Source organism: Apodemus sylvaticus, chromosome 14 (assembly GCF_947179515.1).
Source record: "Apodemus sylvaticus chromosome 14, mApoSyl1.1, whole genome shotgun sequence".
Lineage (NCBI taxonomy): Eukaryota > Metazoa > Chordata > Mammalia > Rodentia > Muridae > Apodemus > Apodemus sylvaticus.
In genome coordinates, this window is record NC_067485.1 from 70,882,683 (window position 1) to 70,908,033 (window position 25,351).

At 45.6% G+C, this 25,351-nt stretch overlaps 1 protein-coding gene across 2 annotated transcripts in view; it reads left to right on the plus strand.

Moving 5' to 3' along the window:
• The window catches only part of Bend7 (BEN domain containing 7), an 82,958-nt gene extending 58,519 nt beyond the window's left edge, over nt 1-24,439 (plus strand). The window contains exons 7-9 of one of the 2 annotated variants that reach the window (XM_052157088.1): nt 10,983-11,102; nt 18,917-18,967; nt 22,269-24,439. In XM_052157088.1, coding sequence (XP_052013048.1) covers nt 10,983-11,102; nt 18,917-18,967; nt 22,269-22,330 — 233 coding nt within the window. In that variant the 3' untranslated portion in view covers nt 22,331-24,439. Of the gene's footprint in view, nt 1-10,982; nt 11,103-18,913; nt 18,968-22,268 lie in introns of both variants that reach the window. The other variant, XM_052157087.1, reaches the window with a different exon arrangement.
• The last annotated feature ends 912 nt before the right edge of the window (nt 24,440-25,351 follow it).

Sequence of the window (25,351 nt, forward strand, 5' to 3'; positions counted from 1 at the left end):
AGGACTTTGAGCTTTGATCCCAGCACCCACGTAAAAAGCAGAGTGTGGCTACATGTGCCTGTAACCCTAGCACAATGGCAGGCAGAGACAAGGATCAACTCCTTTATTTAAATAATGGGTACGGACCTGGAGAGATGGCTCAGTGGTTAAGAGCATTGTCTGCCCTTCTAGAGGTCCTGAGTTCAATCCCCAGTAACATGGTGGCTCACAGCCATCTATAGTGTGATCTGATGCCCTCTTCTTGCAAGCATGTGTTCATAAAGAGGACAGGACACCTGATGTCTGCCCCTCACCTCAGTACACGTGCACACTTGAGTCCATACACCAAACACATGCAGGTGCATATACAAACACATAAATAAAAATTAATACAAAGGAACCCTCCCTTTACTTCTTTCAGGATAAGAATGTACCAGAGACAAAAGTTTTCCATATGAAAGTGTTCTTTCATGAACAGTATGTTCATGTTTGCCTCCTGTGTGTCAACGGTGGACGAGAGGCATGGGTTCTATCTGCCCTTGCTAACTAAGTTCCAAGCCTAGATAAACAAGGACATTGTTATTGGGGGAAGAGGGCGCCCTCTGTCAGAGGAGCTCTAGGAGGCCTTCTCTGAGAATGTTGGAGCTGTGAGGGGCGAGACAGACACTGTGTATCTGCTAGTATTTATTTTAGAGAAAAGAGGGTTTCTCCTATGTCCCTCTTAAAGCTAGCTCCTGGTGCTTCTTCAGACCAGCATCTATAAGGAGTTTGGCTGAGGTCTGGTCAAATTAACTTTTAGTGATAAAATCCTAGGAGAAAATTTGACTGTCTCATGGGCTGCTTGAGGTATGATTTGTCCCCGTTCGCACAGTATTGAGTCCAAGAAGTGGAATAGTCTCCATCTTGAACATAGTAAAGATATTTGCCAAAGTTTGTTCTCCTTTCTGCCTTACCCCTTAGGTTTGGAACTGATGTTATATTTACTGCAGATGCTCTCTTTACTTCTTAAAATCAGAAGGCTCCTGTCTCTCTGCTTCTCTTTCTTTACCATCTCAAAATAACTTGATGTTCGCGAGTATCTTTTCTATCGCTGTTTTTACTTTCACTGAGTAGCTGTGAGTCCACACACAGCGTTTACTGTTGTTCTATATACTTAACAAACGGATGTAAACAGACCCCGATAGATGCTCACCACTAGGCTTTCCTTCCCCAAGTCCTGTGTTTTAAAGATAGGAGTCCAGCGTGTTACTCTGGGTTGCTCACTTTTAACTTACAGCCACGGCGCAATAAAGCCTTTCCTTTCTACAGACTTTCTGTGAGACAGTAAGATTGAGTCTCCCTCTCGCACACCCAACATCAAAGGTCATCTTTTGTCCCCTGGAATTTATATCTGAGTTTTCCTAAAGGGTTCACCGGTAAGAGCTAACGGGACGGTGGCGTGAGCCCCACCAGCATTATCAAGTGGCTCTCACAAGCAGTGTACAATCCTCCTCCTCCTCCTTATTATTACCAGTATCAAGTGTTGCCAGACTTGGGTTTTCACCGAAGCATGCTGACGGTTGCGTGGCCGAGCCCCTGACTAGAAATGAGTTGAGCTGCTGCTGCTGCTGCTGCTTTCTCTTGTGTGAGTTTCTGTGTTTCATGTTTCTCTCAGGTCATGGTCCTCTCACCATCTTATCTAGGTCCTTTGTAAGTCACATGTGTTGCACAACCACCACTCACCTCCTGGCTTGTGAAAGTACTACACAGGCTGCCTTCTGTCGTGTCACACTTGGGAGGTGACGGCAGTCAGGTCCCTTTTCCTTAACGCTCCCTGTTTCCTAATGTCCATTTTTGGAAAACCCCTTCTGCTTATACATCTAGTGGTATTATCTTATCCTCCCCCTGCCCCCCCCCCAAAAAAAACCTTTTAGCTATGTCTGTGTGTGCGTTCACTTGTATCTCAGTGCTTGCCTAGCACATAGAAAGGCCTAGGATTGATCCCCAGTGCCAGACAAAACTGCATGTAGAGGTCCATGCCTGGAACCCCAGCGCTCTGCAGGAGGCAGAAGAGGAGAGTGAGTTCATGGTCCTCCTTGGCCACAGGGTCAAGATGGACCTCCACTTGATTGGAGGCCATCTTAGCAGATATGAGTGTCTCTTTGCACAGGAGTGAATATGAGCTTTCTTCTGTCTCTCTTCTGAGAATCTCTAGATTTCATCATGACAGTCAAACAGTGGTGCAGTTAGCTCTTTCTTTTGGATGAAGGATGGCTTTTCCTCAGAGCAACTGCAAGGTCTTCCAGGATCTTCTAGGTTCAGCTGCCGGGAGGCTGCTCGCAGCCCAGGGCTTTTCGTAGACATTCTGTCCACTCCGGTTGCTTTCGAGATGTCTCGGCCGTTGATGTTCTTTAGCTTCGTTATATCAGGTCTAGGTGTACATCTGTGTTTATTGTTAATTTGGTAGTCATGCAGAGCTTATGATTTAATGTAGAAATCTTAATTTATTTTTCCTTTCTTGTCTGGTTTCTCTCCCTCTGAAACATCTGTTTGTTGGACCTTTTCAGGTGTTTTGTATCTTACATTGTATCTTTTTTTATGTTTTGTGTCTTACTTTGATTTTGGGTGTTACAATGTATTTGTCTATTATTTCCCTGTCTTGATGACTTTAATTCTTTGATTAACTTATCCTTTGAAATTGAATTTTTACTTTTCTTTTTATTTTGTATATTTTATTATTTTATGTGGGGTGGGGTACAGGCTGAGCATCATGGACTTTGTGGCAGTCAGAGGACAATCTGTAAAGTTGGTGCTCTGCATGTGGCGTAGAGAGCAAACGCAGGTCATTGTGTGGCAGGCCCCTTAACCAGCAAAACCAGCCGGTCCATCTTGCTGGCCCCACTGATTTTATTAGTTTGTAATTTCAACTACTTTATCTTTTAATTTCTCTAAATTATATTTGATTCTTCTGTAAGTTGTCCTCTAACCTGCACACAGAAGTCAGGGATTCTCCTCCCACCAGATGGATCCCAAGAATCTAACCCAGGTTAGAAAGCTTGGCAGGAAGCAACTTCACTATGTGAGCTGCTCTTTGGCCATGGCTTACTAGTTTCTTGATGAATGAAATCCCTCCTTTGACATCTTAAGCAAACATCCTTGCTTTTCCTCGTCTTAAGAAAGTGGGAGTCTGACTCTGCTTTCTTGAGTCTGGCTTGAAATTGTTTCCTGCATGCTTCACGTTTGAGAATAATTTATATGAGGTGGGTGTATTAGTTTGGGTTCTCTAGAGTCACAGAACATATGGGCAGTCTCTATATAGTTAGGGAATTTGTTGATGGCTTACAGTCTATAGTCCAACTCCCCAACAATGGGCAGCAGCAGCTGTGGATGGAAGTCCAAGGATCTAGCAGTTGCTCAGTCCCACGAGGCAAGCAGGCAAGGAAGAGTGAGTCTTTCTTCTTCCAATGTCCTTATATAGATCTCCAGCAGAGTACGTAGCCCAGATTAAAGGCAGTAGGTCTCCAGCAGAGGGTGTGACCCAGATTAAAGGCTGTAGGTTAGCTGGGCAGTGGTGGCACATGCCTGTAATCCCAGCACTCTAGGAGGCAGAGGCAGGCAGATTTCTGAGTTTGAGGCCAGCCTGGTCTACAGAGTGAGTTCCAGGACAGCCAGGGAAACCCTGTCTCGACAAAAAAAAAAAAAAAAAAGGCTGTAGGTCTCCAGCAGAGGGTGTGGCCCAGATTAAAGGTGTATGCCTCCATGCTTTTAATCCCAGGTGATCTTGAACTCGGAGATCTCCTTGTCTTAATCTTCTGGAATTCGTAGCCACTATGCTTCAAGATCTTCATACCAAGATCCAGGTCAGAAACTTCTATCTCTGAGCCTCCAAATTAGGATCATAGGTGAGCCTTCCAATTCTAGATTATAGTTCATTCCAGATATAGTCAAGTTGACAACCAGGAATAGCCACTACAGTGGGCTTCTCCTCCTCTCTTCCTCGTTTTCCCCTCCCCCTTTTCTGTGACACTGTCAAAGTCCCTCTTCTCTCCCTTTTGTCTGAACCCAGGGACACCAACAGCAAGGTTTATGCTCGTCTATAATTTCAGGATAAACTCACACCCCAGACCTGTTTGGTCGATCACTACTGTCTCCAGAGCTTCACGCAGAGGCTTGGGTTCTTTCTGTCTCAGTCTCTAGGCCCTCATTTCCCCCTCCCTCGTCAGGGTGAAGCCTGCGCTTCCGTGATTATTGAGACTGCAGCTACCTGGTAAAGCTTCAAGGTGTACCTTCACTCCTGCACATTACCTTCCCTGTATTCAAAATATCCTTCCTCCCTCCCTTCCTAGCTTTTTGGAACATTTGCTTTATTCTTTGACAATTTCATACATGTAAATTATGTATCTGATCATGTCCAGCCCAAATCCCTTCTGCCACCTTTATTCCACACACCCCACCACCACATGCTGCCTGCATGCTTATGGATGGAGGGAAATCCGCTGGCTAAACCTAGTCTGCTCTGGCTGCCCTCCACTGCCAATAGCTCCTCATCGAGGAGTAGGGCCGCAGGAGCCTTCTCCCATGACGGAGTGTGTTCTGGTTAGACCTTACACAGGTAGCCAGAGCGGCTCTGCGTCCATCTGGAATAGTCATGTCCAAAGGACAGCATTTCACAGCACCACCCCTGCGCTAGCTCTTACAGCCTTTCTCCTTGCCCATGATGCTCCGTGAGCCTCCTGGAGTTTGATATCAATGTCCCACTTGGGGCTGAGCACTCAACCGTCTCTGATTTTTGGCACTTCGATCGGTCGCTCTTCTCTGCAGTGGCCGCCTTAAGGTTCAGCCTAGCCATCACTTTCATTGTAACTGCTCGCTGTGCCGGGGAGGCAGAACCCGGTCTGCCCGCCCCCCTCTGCTGTAGTGTGGGGTTTCGGCCTCACCACACATCTCCACACACCTCAGCTTCCATGTGTAGCTTTTCCTCATTCACTCGGCTGGTCTCCATGGTCAGTGGAGTAGCGTCCACAGGCAGGAGATCTGCTAGATGCATCCAGTTCTCTCTCCCCAGAGGTCACCACACTTCTCTTGTGTGTGCTTGAAAATAGTATCAACATTCTCACCTCTGACATGGAGATAATTACTCCATCGTCACGTTGCTTCTGTCGAGGGTCTGACCGTCTTTCTCTTACAACACCTATATACTCATCTACAAAATCAAAGATTAAAAACCCAGTGATTTCTATGGAAAACAATCCTTTCTGGCTGTGCGGTCTCAAGTCAGTTATTTAACTTGCACATACTTGGACCTTGTCATCTGTAATTAAGATCACAATACTCACCCTACTGGTTATTGTGAAGATTAAATGAGCTATATAAACTGCTTAGCACATGGAAAGCCTGAAATAAGATCCTTAAGAGAGCAGAGGAGGCTGTGGGACGGTGAGAGTGTCTTTAGTTCCAACACTGGGGCTTCACTCTGCTTTTGAACACCCCTGGCTACAAGGGGGTCCCCAGTCGGGACTCTACTACAAATACTGCTGTCCCTAGCCCCTCACGGCTTAAGGAACTTGCTATCTAATGGAGACCCACTTTTCACACCTTCTTTATACAAACCTTAGGTCCCGTTTGGCAGCATGAGTTCTAACGGAGTCATTGTAGCTGAAAGCATACTATCACTGCTGGCCAGAATTCCTAAACCACAGAACGACTGAATCTCTACATAGCTCCCACTCCTCGGTGTGTGCATGGCACAGTGATGTCCTTTAGAAATCCACGTCCCACTCTGTTTTTCCAGTTCAGAAAAACCCAAATAAGCAGTCCCTTAAATTTGGTTTTGAGGACCGGGGCCAGTCTACTCTGCTTGGATTGTCGGGTACCCTCCCCAGCACCAGGCTCACTGATAATTATATTAAAAGCCGCATTCCAGGGAAGGATCTGCTCAGCCACCACAAGCCTATTCATTATTTATAAACAATTAAAGGGCATGGTTCAAATGAACGCAAGCATCTGGGAAAGTCATTATTCATGTACAAATCTACTCAAGCATTTGTCATCTCCCTGGTGACTTAACATACTCTCTGTGCCGTGGGACCTCAGATTATATTAAGCAAAGTAGATGCTTAAACTCTTTTATTTAGTTTAATCGTTGGTCTCACTCCACTTGTTCAGATTATTTGGACTCGTTTAAAATTAGCCCTCCTGTCTCCTTGATGCATTAAAATAGGAAGGAGGGAAATTTCTTTTTAGAACCTACTGCATTCTGAGGATGAATGCAAATTATCCTACTATGATTCTTAATGACCCACTATTAACGTAGTAGGAACCCCAGTGCATTAATGCAATGCTACTTTTCACATCATTACTCCTAATGGAAGTGTTACCGGGATAATAGCTTGACCTTTAGCTATAGATTCTGATAGCAAAATATGTCCTGCTTACCCCATACCTCTATTCACATAGCGTATCCACTGCTTTCTCACCAGCACTGTGACAATCTTTTGGCCTTGTTCTGAGGTCTCATCTGCGATTGTAATGGAGAGAATAGGATTTCATCTTCAATAGGTAAATTCTAGTTAAAAGTCCCTTTGAAGTTTGGATGTAATCCATGAGCCAGAATGTCAATAATGGGTCTAGTGGAAGTATTTGTTTATGAAGGCTTTTTTTTTTTTTTTAAGAAGCCTGTGCTGTGCCTTCAAAGGTCTTAGTCATGGGCCCAGGGGACGGTGATTTTTCTAACATTTTTCTGTTGAAAGCAGGAAAGTTTTAAATGAAAGAAGAAGAACGTGAGCAGGAAGTGTTGCCTTTTTAAGTGAATGTTGAGTAAGAGAGCTCAAGGTGACTGTAGCTCTCGGAACTGCGGCCCTCGTGGAACGGGAGAGAACTTTCCACAGCCTTCGCTTTGGTTCTTCTGAACGGCCTGCTGGTTCACGGGAGCCGCTGGGCATCGGCACAGCTCAGGGCTACTTTATTCTCTTGGAATCACAATTTGCTAGTGTGTGATACTTTGGGCACAATCATTTTGCAGTCTTAAGAAAGGGGGTTGCTATGGAAATTAATTGTGTACATAGCATCCTACGTGGAAGGATGTCTGCCTACCCCGTCCTTTCTGCAGTATGCTTTTCGCTTAAATGAGTCGAACGCGGAATACAAATGCATTGTTTTTAAAATGTTACTTATTAAATCAGAACCTCAAGCACCTTTTGACAGTTCTTCAATTAGTAAATGTTACTGTGGGCATTTGATTATGGTAAAGCCTTTTCTCCTTAAACATCCAGAGACTTTCTACTCATCCAGAGAGGCCATTTTCCAATTAATCCTCATATTTTTGGAACTCCGCTTCTTTGCTAACAAGACTGGAAACTCTGTCAATTTTCTCACCTGTTTCTTGAGCCTCTTCACTATGTGGGGTGCTTTGGGGAAGACAAAGAAATGAGCCTGGCAGGGAAGTTGAAGAGCACCTCTGTGCCCCAGGATATGGTGTGTTTCCTGTGCTGTTCAATCTCATTTGCCCTGCATACCCTCCGGGGCTTACCCGGTTCCCATAACCTTAGGCCCGGTCCTGCTTCCTAACCATCCCTCTGCCCATGACTCACCTGAGCCCGACAGACCTTTCCCTTTAGGCTCTGCACATCTCCCTCCAACCACATGTCATCCTTCATGTGTCTGTCACTCCTCTGTGCACACAAAAGCCATCTGATCCCTGGCCACATGGTGTCAGGACCTCAGTAGTCACTGCCTTTCCACGTCTGCTTGGTGGCGCCCACGCAGCCAGCGCAGCTCAGCATCCTTCCACAGGGCTCTTCCTCCTTTGCTGCTTACACTCCAGCATCCCACCGGGCGATTCTAGATGTTCCCTGCTGCCACCTAACGCTCACCTGCGACACACCGATATTTCCATTTACTGCTCCGTGTAGCAGCATCTCAGAGTCTGTCTGTAAGCCCCTCTCTGCTCTCATTTTCCTGACATCTTCACGGGCTTTAAATCTCCACTCTGCTGCTGAGCTGGTTTAGCTAATGCTGACACCAGTCCATCCCTTCCAAAGGGATAGACCATAGACTGCTGCACCCACCCAGTACCATCCCCACCACCCCTGGTACACTGCTTCTCTCTAAGCCCTCAGTCTGCTGCTTGCCCATTGTCAACAGTGCCAGCCTTCCCACACTCCGGTCTCCATGGTCCGGTCTCCATGGCGCCTTGCTGCTGAGCTCACAGAGCCCCTGGAGCCTGGAGCCTCCGGCCCAGAGCCACTTCTCCTCATCCTATGACTTCCTCCTCCCTTTCCTCCTCCCTCCCCTCTGAGCCCAAGTGTGTCTAGAGGGATGTTGGTGGCTCTTCCGTCAATGGCTCTCAACAGACCTTTGCTAAGCCTCTCTACTAATACTCCGGAGCCAGATGTCCCCCTGGAGCAGACTTTCTGCTGAACCCCTGGCTTTGCAGTCATCCTGGTCTCTTAGTGGGCTGCTCTGCCTCCGTGTTTCTTTCTGGTGCTCTCCACAACCTACGCTGTCAGGTGCCCTTCAGTCTGTGTGTTCTCTCTTCTTAACAGTTTGTTTATTGTTTTAACTACCACTTCCACAACAGGCTCTTCATGATTGCTGAGTTTAGCATCCACAGATTTAACCAAGCAGGGCTTAAAAGTGGTCAAAGGAAAAAAAACTAAAACAGAAAACCTTTGATGCAGGCACCATAGTTTTATGGTAAAGTACACGTTTTAAATGTGAAGGCTTCTGGTTGTGCACACTTTTAGTCCCATCACTTGGGAAGCAAAGGTAGGTTCAAGGCCAGCCTGGTCTACAGAGCAAGTTTCAGGACAGTTGGGACTACACAGAGAAACACTGTCTCGAAACAACAACAATAAAACTAAGCATGTAGAGTTTTCCCTTGTGATTATCTTGTAACTATATGATGATATGCAGAGGTGATGTATCAGCTATATGATTATCTTCCAGAATCTTGGAACTGGTCCCCACAGACCCAGACCTAGCAGTGTCGTTAGTCCAGCTTCTTTGGCTGTCCCTGTCTACCCTTCTGCTGGCTGCATTACATGGGCGCTGCACAAACAGCCTACCTCACTTCTGTGCCTTTACCTTATATGCCTTCCCTTCGTCCTTTACCTCACACCCCCGACCACAGAATGCTTGACTCGCCTGCCCTAGGTGCTTGACTAACTAGGACAGGTATTAACTTCCAAAAGGGATTCCCGCCTCCCCTCTGGCCTGCAGAGCCATCCTCTCCATACCTGGGGTCTTTTCCTTCACAACTGAACTACTTGCATCTGAGTCTACCCATACAACTTCTTTCCTCTATTTCCCTAGGACCACGATCTTAAGAATAATATTGCTGATCAGGAGTATACCCATTTTATGGATCTCATTATGTTTTATTCTTATTTCCCAATAAAAAATCCCCAGTCCTATGCTGCTAGTATAGTAATACGTACCACAATTTTGCTACTCTCAAACACAGCCTTTTTGACGTTGTTTTTCTATCTTAGGATATGTATACAGAGTGTGCTTTGCAGTTCTTTGATTTGCATATTAGTTTTCCCTAGTATTTTGTACTTCAAATACACTATTGATCTACAGGACTATGGAACTCACTCTTTTAAACGAGCGCACTCTTTAAAGATATCGAACATTCTGCTGCATATATAATGTGGCCAGGTTCCGAAGCTCTTTTAAGATGTTTGCTTTTCATTGAATGGGAATTTCAATTTTTGTATAGTTAAATCTGTCAATATTTCCCTTTGTCATTTATTTTTGAACGAGACCTTTTAACACATTGAAATTACCAATTTTAAATACCATGAAGGCACTGCGACAAGGCTGCTTACTGACCCACGGGGAGCGAGGTAAAAAGGCAGGGTGAGAGTGCTCAGGAACAGAAATGTCAACTGCACACCTCGCATGTGGTCACACACTGTGTGGCTTTCCTGGGGTCACTGTCCTGCCTCTCTTTTATCCTGCCTTGGGACTCTCCATGGCTTAATAGGTCAGGTCTTTCCTCACATCTAATGCAGCGTGCAGGGTGTTGATTCCTGCCTGGACCGAGAATGACAGCAGTATTAGTTAAGTACTGAGTCCGTAGGGATCATCGTGAGAACATCTCCATGCAATGTTGCACTTGATTTTAAATTAACGCAGAGAGAGTCATTTAAACACATATTCTCAACACTGTCATGAATGGACCTGACTGAGCTGTATGAAACATATTCTCTTCCCATCAGACACAAAAGAAGAGCAGTTTCCACGCAAGCTGCTTAGTGTTTCTAACCAGTTGCATGTTGAAGCGTAAGCTATCGTGCATAGCCAGGGCTCAACTGCTTGCCATATTTACCAAAAAACAAAACAAAACAAAATAAAAAACCATAGTGCTGCTATGGTGGATTGCCTTAGGTAGGGTTTTTATTACTATGAAGAGACACCAAGGCCATGACAACTCTTCTAAAAGACAACACTTAATTGGGACTGGCTTACAGTTTTGGATGTTCAGTCCGTTACCACTGCAGGAAGCATGGCAGCATCCAGGCCGGCACAGGGCTGGAGACAAAGCTGAGAGCTCTACATCTTCATCTGTAGGCAGCAGAAACTGACACGAGGCATAGCTTGAACATAGGAGACCTCAAACTTCACCCCGACTGTAACACACTTTCTCCAACAAGACCATCCCTACTTCCAACAAGGCCACACCTCCTGATAGTGCCACTCCCTATGGGCCAAGCATTCAAATGTATGAGTCTATGAGGGCCATTCCTATTTAAACCAGCACCCGGATGTACCCTATGGATCTGACATCCTTAGAAATTCACTTAGGGGCTGAAGAACTAGCTTGTTGTGGAATGCATGCTTGGCGTGTGTGTGTGTGTGTGTGTGTGTGTGTGTGTGTGTGTGTGTTCAGGTTAAATTCCCAGCCCCAGAAAGAAACGACAAAAGTCATAGACTTGTTTTCTCCTTGGGACTGTCTTCCTGTTTTGTTCTGCACCCCTTTGTTGTGAAAGTGTTTAGTAGCATTTCGTGTTTTCTTTCAGTCTTTACAGAAAATTACTGTACTGCAAATCATGTGGATAAACTTCCTGGCCCAAGAGACTGGGTACAAATTCTACAGGATCAGATTAAACTGGCCAGAAGAAGGTTGAAGAGAGGCTCAGGTATGAATAAGCTCTAGAAGAAGTCATTGCAATGGTGCCTTATTGAACCTTTGAGCAGCACAGTGCTTTCTCGCTGGGGTATCATGGTATCTTTTGTCTCTGGAAGGAGATGCTCTGTGTAATATGCTGTATTGGCCCTAGTGAATTTTTAAAGTTGTCTTAAGACTGAATAGTAAAAATGATGTAGGCCATTTGCTTTTAATAGCATAAGCGAAAAGATTACTAATGTCATCTGTGGCCTAATGTGCTTCATGTATAGAATCGAGTCTTCCGTGGTTGGCTTTTATCTGACTATTGATTTTTGGTTGTTTATATCTATGTGAGTTTTTAAAAGGACTAATTCCTCAAAGTTCAAAAATGAAAAAAGAAGAAGAGAAAAAAAAAAAAAAAACAGTGGGAAGGTACACACCTTCCACGCCAGCATGGGAGACAGAAGCGGAAGGATCTCCGTGAGTTTGAGGCCAGCCTGGTCTACACAGTGATTTATAGGACATGTTTCAGAAAGAGAAGAGAAGAGAAGAGAAGAGAAGAGAAGAGAAGAGAAGAGAAGAGAAGAAAAGAAAAATTCATCCTGTCAGAAACACTGCATCAAGTTGGAAGGAATTTAAGGTGTGTGTGTGTGTGTGTGTGTGTGTGTGTGTGTGTGTGTGTGTGTGTGTGTGTGTGTGTTTAAAACTTGAGCATTGGCAGTTTGGCAGCTATTGTCATAGACAAAGTGAAAATCAGTTGGATTGTGACAATCTAGATTTGGTCATTGAGTCTCAAGCCTCTTGAATCTGACAGTACATCACCTTACCATCTAGAAATCTCCTTGGGATTGATTTTTCTCCCACGTCTGAAACCATCCAGGAATAGTTATCTCTACTAGATCACAAATCTCTTAAGTTTTATTTATAAATTTCATGTACATTAGTATACATGTTATCAAAAACAGTATGGTGATTCCTCAAAAAAACAATAAAAATAAGGCCTCAGGGGACAGCTCAGCTGGTAGCATGCTTACCTTGCAAACACTAGAAGTTCCCAGAACACAAGTAAGAATATAAATAAGTAAACGATAAATAAGGCACATGCCCTTGTAATCTCAGCATTGGAGTCGTAGGGCGGACTGGCCAGCCACCTAAGTCTGCTTGATGAATTCCAGGCTCGTTAGTGACAGCACCTGAATAACACAGTACCTGAGATTGTACTCTGGCCCCACACAGCACACAAACACACACACACACATACACACATACAACCTACTAAACTCATTTCTGGTATATCACCAAACAAACCCAGTATGTTAAAGAGACATCTTCATTCCTGCATTCATTGAAGCATTTTTCCTAACAGCTTCTGAAACATATAATCACCGTAAGTATCCACTTTACTAGATCAAGTAATAATGGAAATGTGCTGTCCATACATAAATGACTGCTTTTGAACCTTTAAAAGGAAGGCATTCTCTTGTTTGCATCAACATGGGAGAGCCTTATGCTAAATATGACAGACCAGCACAGAAATACAAGTGCTAGGGAACCTCACTGAGGAAGCTGACAAGGTAGAAGAAGCTAGAAGCAGAGCGTAGAGCGCAGAGTGTAGTCAGTCACCAGGAGCCTGGGGTCTGGGAAATGCTAGACAAAGGAGCAACATTTCACTTAGACAGAGAGTAAGAGTGACCATGGGCCATGACTAATAATGTTACTATACTCAAAATTGAGTTCACATCACATATTTTGGCAAAGTAGATGATACATAGATTATTTGTACATTTAGCCATTCCGCATGTGTGAAATACCACGCTGTAGATCATAAATATTTTTTTTAATTAAAAGAGGACTTATTAAGTTTGCTTTCTGTTGGTCAGAGTAGTCTGCCACTGGAGAGGCTCAGAACCCAATAGCTGCCCAGTGGAGCTAGAGGCCCCAGCAGTCCTGTCTAAATGCAGGCCTGAGATTCCTGGAGAACATAGACTCAGCCCACACCGGAATCTGAACGAGGCTGCTTCTGATGTCAGCAAAGCAGTCAGCACCAGCAGCACAAAGCAGAGGAATTTCAACAGGGAGACAAAGGCCAGAAGAGGAAAGGACTTAGTCCTGAGATTTTATCTGGATCACTAGAAAGTGGATCTTTCCCCACAAAGAAAGACTCCTACAGGATACTTGATCTAACCAGTGCCTTGAGGTTCTTCCAAAGCGCAACTTGCTGGGTCACAATGACAATTAAAGCTAACACCACATTCATGTTCTAGCGTCTGCCCCCCTGCAGAAAGGAACTACCTTGGCACATGAACTTACTTACTTCTTTTTATTATTATTGAATTTATGCATGATTTTTATTAGCCAAATGAAAATAAAACCTAGGTTGTCTTGACAGCAGGCTTTGGGGTTGGTGCAAATGCAGTTCAGAAAGAACCAAGCTACTTCTCACGTAAGATGTCATGGAGGTGTGTGAGGGTTCTGCTGCTAAATGCACCTCTGAGTGCTTGATGCTGCAGGAGCAGAACATCTCAGGCTGATTCACTTCCATGAACAGGACTTTATTGCCTCAGTTCAGGAAGCTGGAAACCCAAGATTGGGGGCATTTCTTGCTGCATCAGCCCATGCAGAAAGACAGAGACAGAGAAAGCGGGAATGAGACAGAGGAAAGCTGTGTGTGTGTGTGTGTGTGTGTGTGTGTGTGTGTGTGTGTATGTGCATGTGTTTGCATGTGTGTTCATGTGTCTATATGTGTGTATATGTGTGTGTACATGCATGTGTGTGCATGTGTACGTGTATATGTGTATGTATGGGTGTGTGTGTGTGTGTGTGTATGTGTGCACACGCGCATGTTCGCGTGCTCACGAGTGAAGTCACCCTTCCTTGGTGACAACATAACCCACTCTGAAAGGCAGGACGAGGTTGTGGCCTGATCACCTCTCACCAGGCTTCTCCTGCCAGCCCTGCTGCCCTGGGGACTGAGCTCAGATGCAGCGTCTTTGAGGGGCACACTCAGACCACAGCCATCTCTAACAGGTGCTTGTCAGCTGAAGCGTTCCTAGTGCAGCCCTGGCCTCTGGCCTCAGGCTCTGCAGCCAAACTGGCCGCTCTCTCCACTTTTTCCAAGCACTGCAGAGCCTCCCTTGTCCTGAAGCCTTCCGTTGAGACCCCAGCACATTCGCTTCTGCCGCCTGTAGAGTCCCCTTCCCATTTCCTGAGAGCAGGGCCTGCTTCTGTGCCATGTCTGTGTCCCAGATGACATAGTGTGAGGCAGGACTGACATGTTTGAATAAATCAATAATGCATCAGCAATTCCAGAAAGAACACGGTGCCACACAGCACCCTGGTTTTCTAGCCAAAATGTGAACTCTGAAGAACAGTGCTGTTTTCTCTGTTAAGGCTCAAAGGTTTATTCCACCCCCTGGGGACCCATGGGTGGCAGTGTCCCTGAACTCTGACCTGAGGACCCCCTACTGCCACTCTGTGGCCACCATTTTAGATTCCCCCAATTCTACTCCACCCGCACTGCCTCCCCTTCTCCTCTCCAGCTGCTATAAGTCCTTCCCAGTCTCCTCCTCCTCACGGCCGTGCCCCAGAGAGTCAGAGCCTGTGCATCCTGTAGCCTCACGTCATCCGTGTGGGCAACTGGGAAATATCCAAGACTGACCTACTAACCTGGCTCTTCACTTGAGGACTTCAGGGCCTCTGCTTCTGCCCCATGTAACATCACAAAACATCCCTCCCCTGTGTGACTTTACAGCCCCTCCCACTCCTGGAAGGGGTTAAGATGGGAATGACCTGTAAGCGGCCCATTAGGTTCACCCAGGACTGAATCCCTGACTGAGCAGTGATGTGTTAATTCAGTTTTAGGAGCAAAGCAGATTCCAAGCCTTAGGCCTGAGCAGCAGCTCGGCCAGGAAGCATGGCCTTTGTGGTCCCTAGCTTCTGCTTTGAATGGCTCGACTGTCCAGCACATGAGGACTTCTGTCCATGTCCCCTACCTGTTCATTTGAAGGGGGACATTGTTGGCTGGAAATACAGAGACGCCAGACGTTCAGATTTGAGAGAAATTTAAAGTGGGTCATGATAAAAAGACATAAATGTAGTATCAGCAAGACAAAGGAGCAGTGACCCACAAGGCAGCCTCCTTCCTGTTTCTCCTCTCACAAGGGGCTCCTGGACCTGCACAGATGCCGAACTACCTCAGGCTGGCCAGCAACTACCTGTGCATGAGTCTGCTCCCGAGACAGGTCAGAACAGATGGGAAGTGTACGTCAGCTCCCTGAGAGACTGAGGAAAGGGACTGTCTGGACTCAAAGACTATCGATGCCACTAATTGTAATGCTACAGCAGGGGCCTGGAACAGATGGGGGCGGGGTGGGGGAGGGGAGGGCTTCCATACTCTGCCTCTCTGGAGGAAAGTCCTATGGGGCCTGAAAATTTTAAGTTTTAAGAAAACCTTTAAAGGTAGGAGTCACAGAAAGTCAGGAGACGTTAGAGAAGGATATTCCTCTATGGGGAAAAAAATAAATAAATAAAAGACACAAGTCTTGCTGAGCCACAAGATGAAAATAAGTTTAAATTTCTTCTGATGTCTTCACCATGCTAGCTGAGTGGATTTCTCATCCCTGCGACCTAGTACGTGCCAAAGGCAACTCAAAGGAGGTTTTTATTCGGTTCATGGTTTGAAGAGATGTAGTTTGTCCCAATGAGGAAGGAAGGTGACTGACAGGGCGTGTGATTAGGACTCCTCATCTTCTGACTTCTCTGCAAAAGAGAAAGCAGAGGCTCAGGCTGGAACCATGAAACCAGCCAGGCCCAGGCTGGGACCCGTAAGCCAGCTCCCAGTTACCTACTTCTAGCAGCTAGGCCTCCTAAAGGTTCTACAGCCTCCCAAAACAGTACGACCAGCAAGGAGCCAAGGATTCAGACACAGGAGCCCAGCCCAGGGCAGGGACTGCACCCTTGATCCTCTTGTCGGGTGCTGAGACCAGGGTCTCTCTCCCCTTCCCCTTTCCACTCCAGCACAGACATCTGCACACAGAAGGTATGTCCCTCTGTGTTCCCCATCCTTACCCTAAACTGGCCAGTGACCGTTTCTTACACATCACAGCATCTCTGCTCCTGATTTTCATCTCAAACATTGCTACACAGCACTTGGCCATTTCTCCAGAAAGAGACCCAAACTGTAGCATGGGCCCTAGGGCCTCCTCTCCGGTAACACCCCTTCACTCATTCACTCAGAAGATTGACTTGAGAGATCAGGCATCAGGATATGACTTGAGACATCTGAACTTTGATTGGCAGTCTGTACGAATGCCCTAACTGAATATTTTTGATGTGTGGGTGGTGATCTTGACCACGGGGAAGGAAGCTGACTCTTGAGATAGAATCACTCCTGACATGCGGGCCAAACCAGATCAAAAGATGGCACCCCAGCCTTAGCAAACAGAGTTTGTATCTGTGTGTGAGACACTGGTACACTTCCTCCTTGGCAGCACAGGGTGCAACTCCAGCAAAGAGGTGGTGAGAACCACTTGTCCTTTCTGGAGGAGCAGGGTCTGTAGTGTGCTGGCTCTTGGATTTTTCATCCTGATTATTTTCCATCAAAATGGTAATACAAACAGTGTGTTAAGATATTCCACAACTTCCACAGCCTTATTTATCACACTCTGCTCAGTTCCTAGAATGGGGAGCAGACTCTGACTGGACAGAGCTAATCAACTCTTGCTCAGGAAGTGTGCACGGACTGTCAGGACAGCAGTGCCCCACAAGATTGGAAAAGTCTTTATGCAAATCTAAACAACTTCATTTGGGGATCTCATCACATGTAATAATTTTTTTCTATAACTAGAATTCCACTCCTGGTGTGGATTTTTATCACTTTTATTAGATTACTTCCTCAGAGCTGAAATCACAATTTATTGTTTGCGTTAGATCCAGGAGTAAAGCTGTCACTGCTACTAAATTTTTATTGGACTTGCTCAGTCTTTTCCAAATTTTACAACTTGGTCATTGCCAGAGAAGAGCAGCTGTGAGCTTGTTGTTACAGACAGGTGTTTTAATTAAGTGACACACCAGTGTTCCTCATCCCCGACACTTGCCTCCGCACAGGCAGCCAGTATATACTAATGCATATAGAACCGTTTACATATATTTAAGTCATATATGTTCTGACAAAAGCATATGACCATATAGGTCTGCATATAAGAAGCATGGGTAGGAGCCAGACAGATGGCTCAGCAATTAAAACCACTAGCTGCTCCTCCAGAGGACCTGGGTTCAATTCCCAGTACCCACATATGGCTCACAACAGGTTATAACTGCCGTTCCAAGAGATGTAATGCCCTCTTCCTAACTGGCCCCAGGCAGATGTGGTGGTATATGTGTGGACCCCCAGTACTAGGATACTGCTAGAGACAGGCTGATCCTACTGTTCTCTGACTGGCCAGTCTAGCTAAAATTGCAAGCTACAGGTTCAGTGAGAGAACTTCTCGCCAAATAATTTAATTATGTGGAGAATGATAGTGGAAGACAGCTGAGCACAGCCTGGGTCTTCCGTGTGTGCCTACACATGGGAGCATGCAAAGGCATGCGTGCACAGGCACACACATACAGAGTCCGACTAGAATGCCTAATGCCTTTTATCTGGAGGATTTTAGTATGTCCTACATCTTTTCTGAAATCACCTTACCCAGCTCAATCCTGCCATTTCTCTTTTGGCCATTTTAGTAAATATTACATCATTTTTGGTGGTCTCTACTTTATTGCAACCCAAATTGGCCTTGGCTGTTCTCTCTCTTCTGTTTTCTTGCTTTGGTGACTCACATGGGCTAGCAGAGACTGATAGCAGGTCTACCCACCTAAGGAGAAGACATTAGAGGCTAAACTAGAGGTAGAAAGCTTGAACACTTCTGGCTGTGTCTCTCCCTGGTGGGGTTTACATCTCCAGCAGTCTGTAGTGTTGCTTTTACTTTTCCACCGTCCTATGAAGCAATGGGCTGGCCTCAAGGTCCAAGAGAGCCATCGGCAGGAAGTTTGGGATATGGGCAGAGTATAGAGGATGCTACCAGAATTATCTCAGCAGCCATATGCAAATGTTTCCACCATCTCTAGCGAGTTGGGGAGACTCAGTCCCTTGAGTTACCAGGGGTATGAGCCCCTTCTCTTTGCATTTAGTAGAAAGCATGTGCATGCGTGTGCGAGTGTATGCGAGAGAGAGAGAGAGAGAGAGAGAGAGAGAGAGAGAGAGAGAGAGAGAGAGAGAGTCCAAAGATGGGCCGCCCTTTGCAAAGCCTCTAAGGAGACCGAAACCCATATCAGAAGAACAAGGCTTATATTTTAAATCACAAAAAGGATCTTTTGAAGAAACAGGCATTCTCTCTCCACGGCTTCCTTCATGACTAAATGGATCCAGGGCTGACAGCTCCAGAGCCAGGCATCTCCAAAGAAAAGTTCCTTCTGAGAATTCCCACCGTGAGCGGCCCTCGGGATGTACAGTTATCTGCTGTCAGTGTGTGGTTAAACAGTCCATCCTGCTGCTGGCTGTGGGCTTGGGCTTATGAAAATCAGGGGAAATGAGCGGAAATCGCCCCTGATTGACAAAATAAGGTCGGAAGATTTCCCAGGTTCTAAGTCCAGGAAGGTTGACTCCCTGCCGTGACCATCCAAATGAAATTGTGCTTAAATAATGAAGCTCGAACCTGTGAGATGTGAACCAAGAGAACGGAGCCGGGAGAAGAGGGACGGAGCCACTGTGTGCGCCGGAGTCGTTTTAATTGTGTTCCTGTATTCTGCAGAAGGAATGTGCTGCTACAACTAATGAGATTTGTGTTTTATGTTTGTAACCAGCAGAGGTAGCTGACTGTGATGAAAGACTGGACGGCATCTCTCTACCCCCAACAGGTAAAACACATTTACATTTCATCACCCGCTGCAAGGGAACATTTGCATTGAAAATGCTTTGACCATTAGGGATGCAGGTGCTTGAGCAAGATGCTCTGTAATAGACCCAGGCGCTCACAGTCAGTTTCTTGTGGGGCTAGGTTCAGATCTGTTTTCACACTGAATATGAAAAGCATCATTTTCTCACACCCTTTTTTATATTCATAAAAATCTCAGAAATGCAAATTCTAAGGAGTTAGTACCTCAGAGGCTGCCTCACCCGCCTTTAGACGGTAAAAGGCATTTTTGACATAAAATGACATTTAGCTTTAAACCAGGAGTGTCAACTTCGTGTGACCAAATTCAGGCCCATTTGTTTTGTCTTGTCTCACCAGAGGCCTTTGAGAGGCAGGCATCAGTAGTCTTCACGTAGTAATTTCTGTGTTTTTTAAGTGTGATTGAATTAGTCCAGCCAGTGTGAGTGGCACACTCCTGGTATTTGAACCAGATCAGCAAATGCCGCTAAGTACTGAAGCATTCGCTACACAACTGTGTTCAGCTGTGGGCTTCCGACTCACCGCAAGACTTTATGTGATGCCTCTGATCCTGGCCAAGACTCTATGTGATGCTTCTTGCCTGTGTATGAGTTCACACCCAAGAGTAGACCAGTGAGCTTTGTGCCAGACAATTGCTGCCCTCACTTATTCCCCCACTTCATCTCAGGACTCCCATTTGGCTCTCCGAAGATTGTCGGAAGAGTCCATCTGTAAAATCCAGACAATCCAAAAAGACCTTAAACCATAAAAGCTCAAGTCAGTGTTAGTAGCAGGGTTTCTTTGTTTGTTTTTTCCCTCTAGATCTGGGGCTGTAAGACTTGAATTAAATTTAGAAAAATGTGAGTGGAGTGGAGTATGTTTGTAGAAACTCTCGGTAGAGTCCCTGCTGGTCACATGGTCTTGTGACCCCAAGACAATGGGGCCTTGAGGCCCAGAAACATTAACACGTATCTTGGAGTTTACTAAAGCAAAGCTCGTAGGTGAACTTAGAGCTGCCAGAAGCCCCTGCATGTAAATCGTAGACCACAGCTGCTTTCTCTACCTCAAGTGGCCAAGCAACACGTCAATGGACAGATGAGTGAAGAGGGTCACACGGTGCACAAAACCTGCCTACATTTAGTTCTTATGTTCTATAGTGGTTCTATAAAAGGGATCGCTCCTTGTTTTTCTGTGTTTCCATACTCACAAGTCAGGAGGGTGAATGTGGACCTCTAGTGCTCCTTACCATTCTCTGAGCATCACGACAACTCACTGATAATACTCTGATCGCCTTTGACCCATTCCAAGCAGATGCAGGAAATACTAATCATAATAACAAAATTGTAGTTCAGGGGCCTTGGGGAGGAATGTCACACTTTTGTACTTGTCCCCTGGGCATCTGTAGCAGCTGTCCTCTGTATCAGATGATGCGATGGGCTTTTATTAGTTGAAGACTGTGCATCTTGCAATTATACCTTTGCATTTAACTGTATAAAGGTGGTGGCAGGGGGGTTTCATGGGGAAAAAAACAGCCCAGGGACGCTAGAGGAGTGTCACAGGAATGGCAAACCTCCACGGAATTGGAAAATGATGGGACCTTGGGAGCCTTGTATTTCAAGGGGGTTGGGGAGCCTGAGGCCCAGAAACATTAAATGACTTCCAAGGTGTCGCCGCTGGTGATAGCCTGGCTGGGCACCGTCCCCTTGACTCCCAGCCCTTATAGCACAGAGCTTTCTTATACTTAAGCCAGAGCCAGCCTTCTCTACGTGTTTCTTAAAGATCCCGGGAAACTTGGACGGGATTCCATTAGGATTCCATTTCAGCGACTCAGCCTTCGTCTGTATGTTTGACACAGTCTACCCAAAGCCCACGTCAGTTTAATCTCGCTGCTTCTATTCCTTTCTTAAATTCTTCCCCGGGAATGTGAAGTGATTAGAAAAAGACTATTGCTAGATAGAGATACAAACCACTGAAAAGCACTGTGTGTGTTTTTAAAGTATTTGTCCTTTTGGAAATGTAGAGGAGAGGTCACAGATAGGGTCTCAGATTTTAAGTGTCATATTAGATAACCTTGATAGCAAGCTTCATTGCCTTCCAAAGTAAGACCCCAAATCTGGCACGCGTCTTAGAATCCAGCATTGCTGGCTTCGGAACACCCCTCCGTATGCCCTGGCTGGGATTACTTTATCTTTTTGTTCTTTGAAATTTTGTGTCGGGACAGAGGAGGGGCGAACCTTGTGTTGCTGTGAGCCGTAGTGGTCGGGGTAGAGTTACGCTCAGGTGGTCACATGCTATGTGTTCCCAGCTACTACAGTTGAGTCTCAGAAAGGGTCGTATATAGCCCAGGTTGGCCTCTGGCTTTGAGTTCCCAGTCCTCTTGTCGCACCCCCACCCCCGGATGCTGGGACAGTAGGCAAAGACTTCTGAACGGGTTGACCCACTCAGAGAGCCTTTGAGCAGGGTCAGCCCAGGAAAGCTGCAGCACACAGACTCCTGCCCTCGGACTAGGGTGAGACACAGAAGCAGCCACCTACACACTGTAGCGCAGACGTGGAGAGATTCGGGATTTTTTTTTTTAAATTGACATTTAAAAGAAAATGTATGAAGTCAGTCAAAGTAAGTCCTATCCAATTTGAAGGTGGGGGCCTGTGGATTTGAATAGGGTAATTCTTGTCTGGACTCACAAGTTCATATTCTCAGGTGCCATTCATTTTGACCTTTGTTTCAGAAAGCCCAAGTAAGACAGTTTACTTACTATGACCAATTAGAGACAACTGTTACTGATGTCCCCTACACAGAAACCAAATACATACTACTTGGTTTATTTATCTAACAGAGATCAAATAAATGACATCTGTCTCCTGAGTTGCTCGGTTTTCACCTAAGACACATTTTTTTTTCCTACTCTATCTGCACGTGCATGACTAGCTACTTAATAGTGTTTTCAGGGGTAAGTCATATTTAGCTATTTTCTATTGTTGAACAGTACACCACTAATGGTAATATATATTCATAGGCTTTCTTGTTTTGAAAAGATCCATCATAAATTCCTAATTCTTGAAATTACTCACTTAGGATAATTGAAGTTAATGCTTAGTGGCTTGCCGGCTGTAACTTACCCGCACCGGGCATGCGGCCCGCATGCGCATGCGCCCGGGCACGGGCATGCGCCCCGCCCTCCCACCCTGCAGCAGACTTACCTGCTCCCCACCGGACCCCGGCCATGTGATAAAATGTGCATCTCTGCTGCAGAGGAGCAGCCCCCTCACTGTCTTGTCTCTGTTTAGGTCACACATTTGTCACCAGGAGGGAGACCCCAGAGGACCCGGAAGCAGGTCCCATGGCCTAGGCTTATACTCTGGAACACTCCTCGTTTCCTTCGAGGTCCATGTAGCAGTTGCAGATCCTGCAGTGTGGGTGTTCTGTGGTGGCTCGTCCTGTCCGAATAATTTCTTTGTAACACGTGGTATCACAACTCCAGTTTGGCATAATTTTTTTTAAAGAACCATGCTTACAGTTGTTACCCTGTAAGCATGCAGCGCGTGTGACCCACCGTAAGGAAGCCATCCCCTTCCTGTCTCTGTCCGTTCACAGACTCGGTGTGAAGACACAGTCTTTCTAAACATATTTATTTTATTGTGACTTGCTTAGCTGCATGCAGAGAGGAAGCCTTCTCTCCCAGGACTGACAGAGGTTACAATGCAGCGCCAACCAGCACCTCTTCAGCTTAGAGAAGGAAACAGTTGTTCTGAGAGGCAGGAGAACTCCTACCTGGCCAGGGACGTCGTTTTTTGATGTCAGTCCTTAGTAACCTGGAACAGACATTTGCAACTGGAGAAGTACAAATGATATACGAATTCTTAGGAAATAAAATCTTTCACATAATTTATGATGATGTAATGACAAAAAAAAATAATAACTCAAAGTAACCAGCCATCTGCTTGGGAGCCGTCAGACATTTAAATATGGTTTTAACTGAGCAGCCTTGACTGTGACCGTTTTCCTGTTCATTCTGTAGTCTGTCTGGTCCTTCACACACTTGCCTTCTATTTTATGTAAGACTAAATATGAGGGGGAAAATGGGTTTACTTTTAAAAAATCTTTGCTGTGGGGGTATTTGTTTTACAGACATATTTGCCTCCACATGTGTTTTGCTAATAAAATAGTGCATTGAAAATACCACCTTAGAAAACCTTGCATTTACACCTTATTTATCACATAAAGCAAATTGTCTGAATCTTGGACACTTGACACAAAAGCCAAAAATAGCCGTAAAAGAAAAAAAATGTGACTCTCATCCACCAAACCCCAGGGATTAAAAACCTGCCAGGACAAAGCTTGGCCTTTTCCCTACTGCTCTCGCAGGGATGGGCCGACAGTTAGTGTGCTTCAAGGACAGAGTCCCGCCCTGTGCTTTGCTGGTGAGAGAGCTGAGAAGTGGGTAAGGTTGCCTGGGACGGGCTTACCCTCCGTGGCCGGCTAGCCATAGAACCTGGACGTCCTTAGGACCCTGCGCCCCAGTGCACTGCGCCCCATCACACAGAACGCGGGACACTAAAGATAGGGCCAGAGCAGTATTCCACGGAGACCATAGTGAAGGTGATAGGCGATATCCCCGGAATGTGACAAATGCCCTTCTAGGTGTTGCTCTTGCAGGCAGTCAGACTCTGGAGAGTAGACACCGACATTCTCAGATGCACTTTTATTTCTCTCCATTTGGAAACCATGGGGACCGCTTGGCAATCCCTCCCATCCGTCAGCTCCGGTTCCCCGCTGGCCCTGGCCCCTTTGTTTTATCCAACGGTCTGATGAGCTGCAGACAGACCAGGACTCTCATTCACTCTGCAGCAGATCCTGAATAAACATTGTCTTCTGCCTCCTAGAATGAAATGCTCCTCCAGGGGACTGGAGAAGCTGAATTAGTACCCTTCCCTCTACTAAATGGTGGTGGATTTGTTTTTAGTTCAGGGAGACTCACAACTGGAGGCCCGTTGGGTGTGCACTTATAAACCTTCAGAAAACACTTTCTTCCAAGCCTGGGTGACAACTTGGAGTTTTCAGTACTTGAGGAGGGTAGGGATTGTTTGACTCACAGATAAGTGCAATGGGTTCACAGGTTGGGAAGGCAGATCAAAACTGTAACAGTAAGAGCATATTTTGTAAGTTTACATTGTATCTGTGTTGACTTACCGTGACCACTGTTCTGCTTTGTCTAGAACCCTTTTTATAGGCTTTCTTAGCAAAAAAAAGTCTGTATCTATGAATGATATGTCTCAATCTTCTGTACATATGTTTTATTAATATGTAAATATTCAGATTTTTTAAAATTATGTTCTTTTAAAAGAATTCAATGCAAAGCTAGTTGTGAAAATGGTGTGTAACACTCTGTTGTGATTTCAACTCCCAAGACGCCCTTTATGTCCATTCTGGAAAAATACAATAAATTACTTTAATTGAATGCACACGAGTCTTGCTTGTTACGCAGTCTTATATGTTTATGAAGTCAATGCCATCCATTAATTAAAAGCTATGTATGAATATTCTGATGATTTCTTTCTCAGGGTTTATGCCTGAGTGGGAAACTATGTTTACAAATAAAGCTAGCAGATTTCTAACAGAGAGCCTGGTAGACATTACAGTCCCAGCTCTGTCTGGCAAGTCGGATCAATGGCTACAGCGAGCCCCACAGAAAGCACTTGGGCATTAAGCGCTGAGATGCTCGAAGCCTAATTTTAAATGAATTAGGTGGCTTTATAATCTTCACTTAAAAGGTTAAGCCCCGCTTCTATGGAAACAACACACCCGAAGGCCACATCAATCCTTCCCAATGAAAAGTGGCAGCTAAAGTGCAGGCGCTGCTGTTCTCTTCTTCACCACCACAGGGCGCTGCTTGGCGCCCTCTTGTGCCCTAGGGCATCCTCATCCCCATCTCAGAGCATGTGACATTCTGGAGCCTAGAATCTGGCTCCATTGGGGATTTACTTCAGGATCTGTTCCAAAATGAGAGATCTGAGCTGTTTAGAACTTGGGTGATGAGCTCCTGGTGGCGAGGGGGTAGCAAGCGGCTGCTTAAGAAATGCAAATCAAAACAACCCTGAGATTTCACCTTACACCAGTCAGAATGGCTAAGATTAAAAATTCAGGAGACAGCAGGTGTTGGAGAGGATGTGGAGAAAGAGGAACACTCCTCCACTGCTGGTGGGGTTGCAAATTGGTACAACCGCTCTGGAAATCAGTCTGGTGGTTCCTCCAAAAACTGGGCACCTCACTTCCAGAAGATCCTGCTATACCACTCCTGGGCATATACCCAGAGGATTCCCCACCATGTAATAAGGATACATGCTCTACTATGTTCATAGCAGCCCTATTT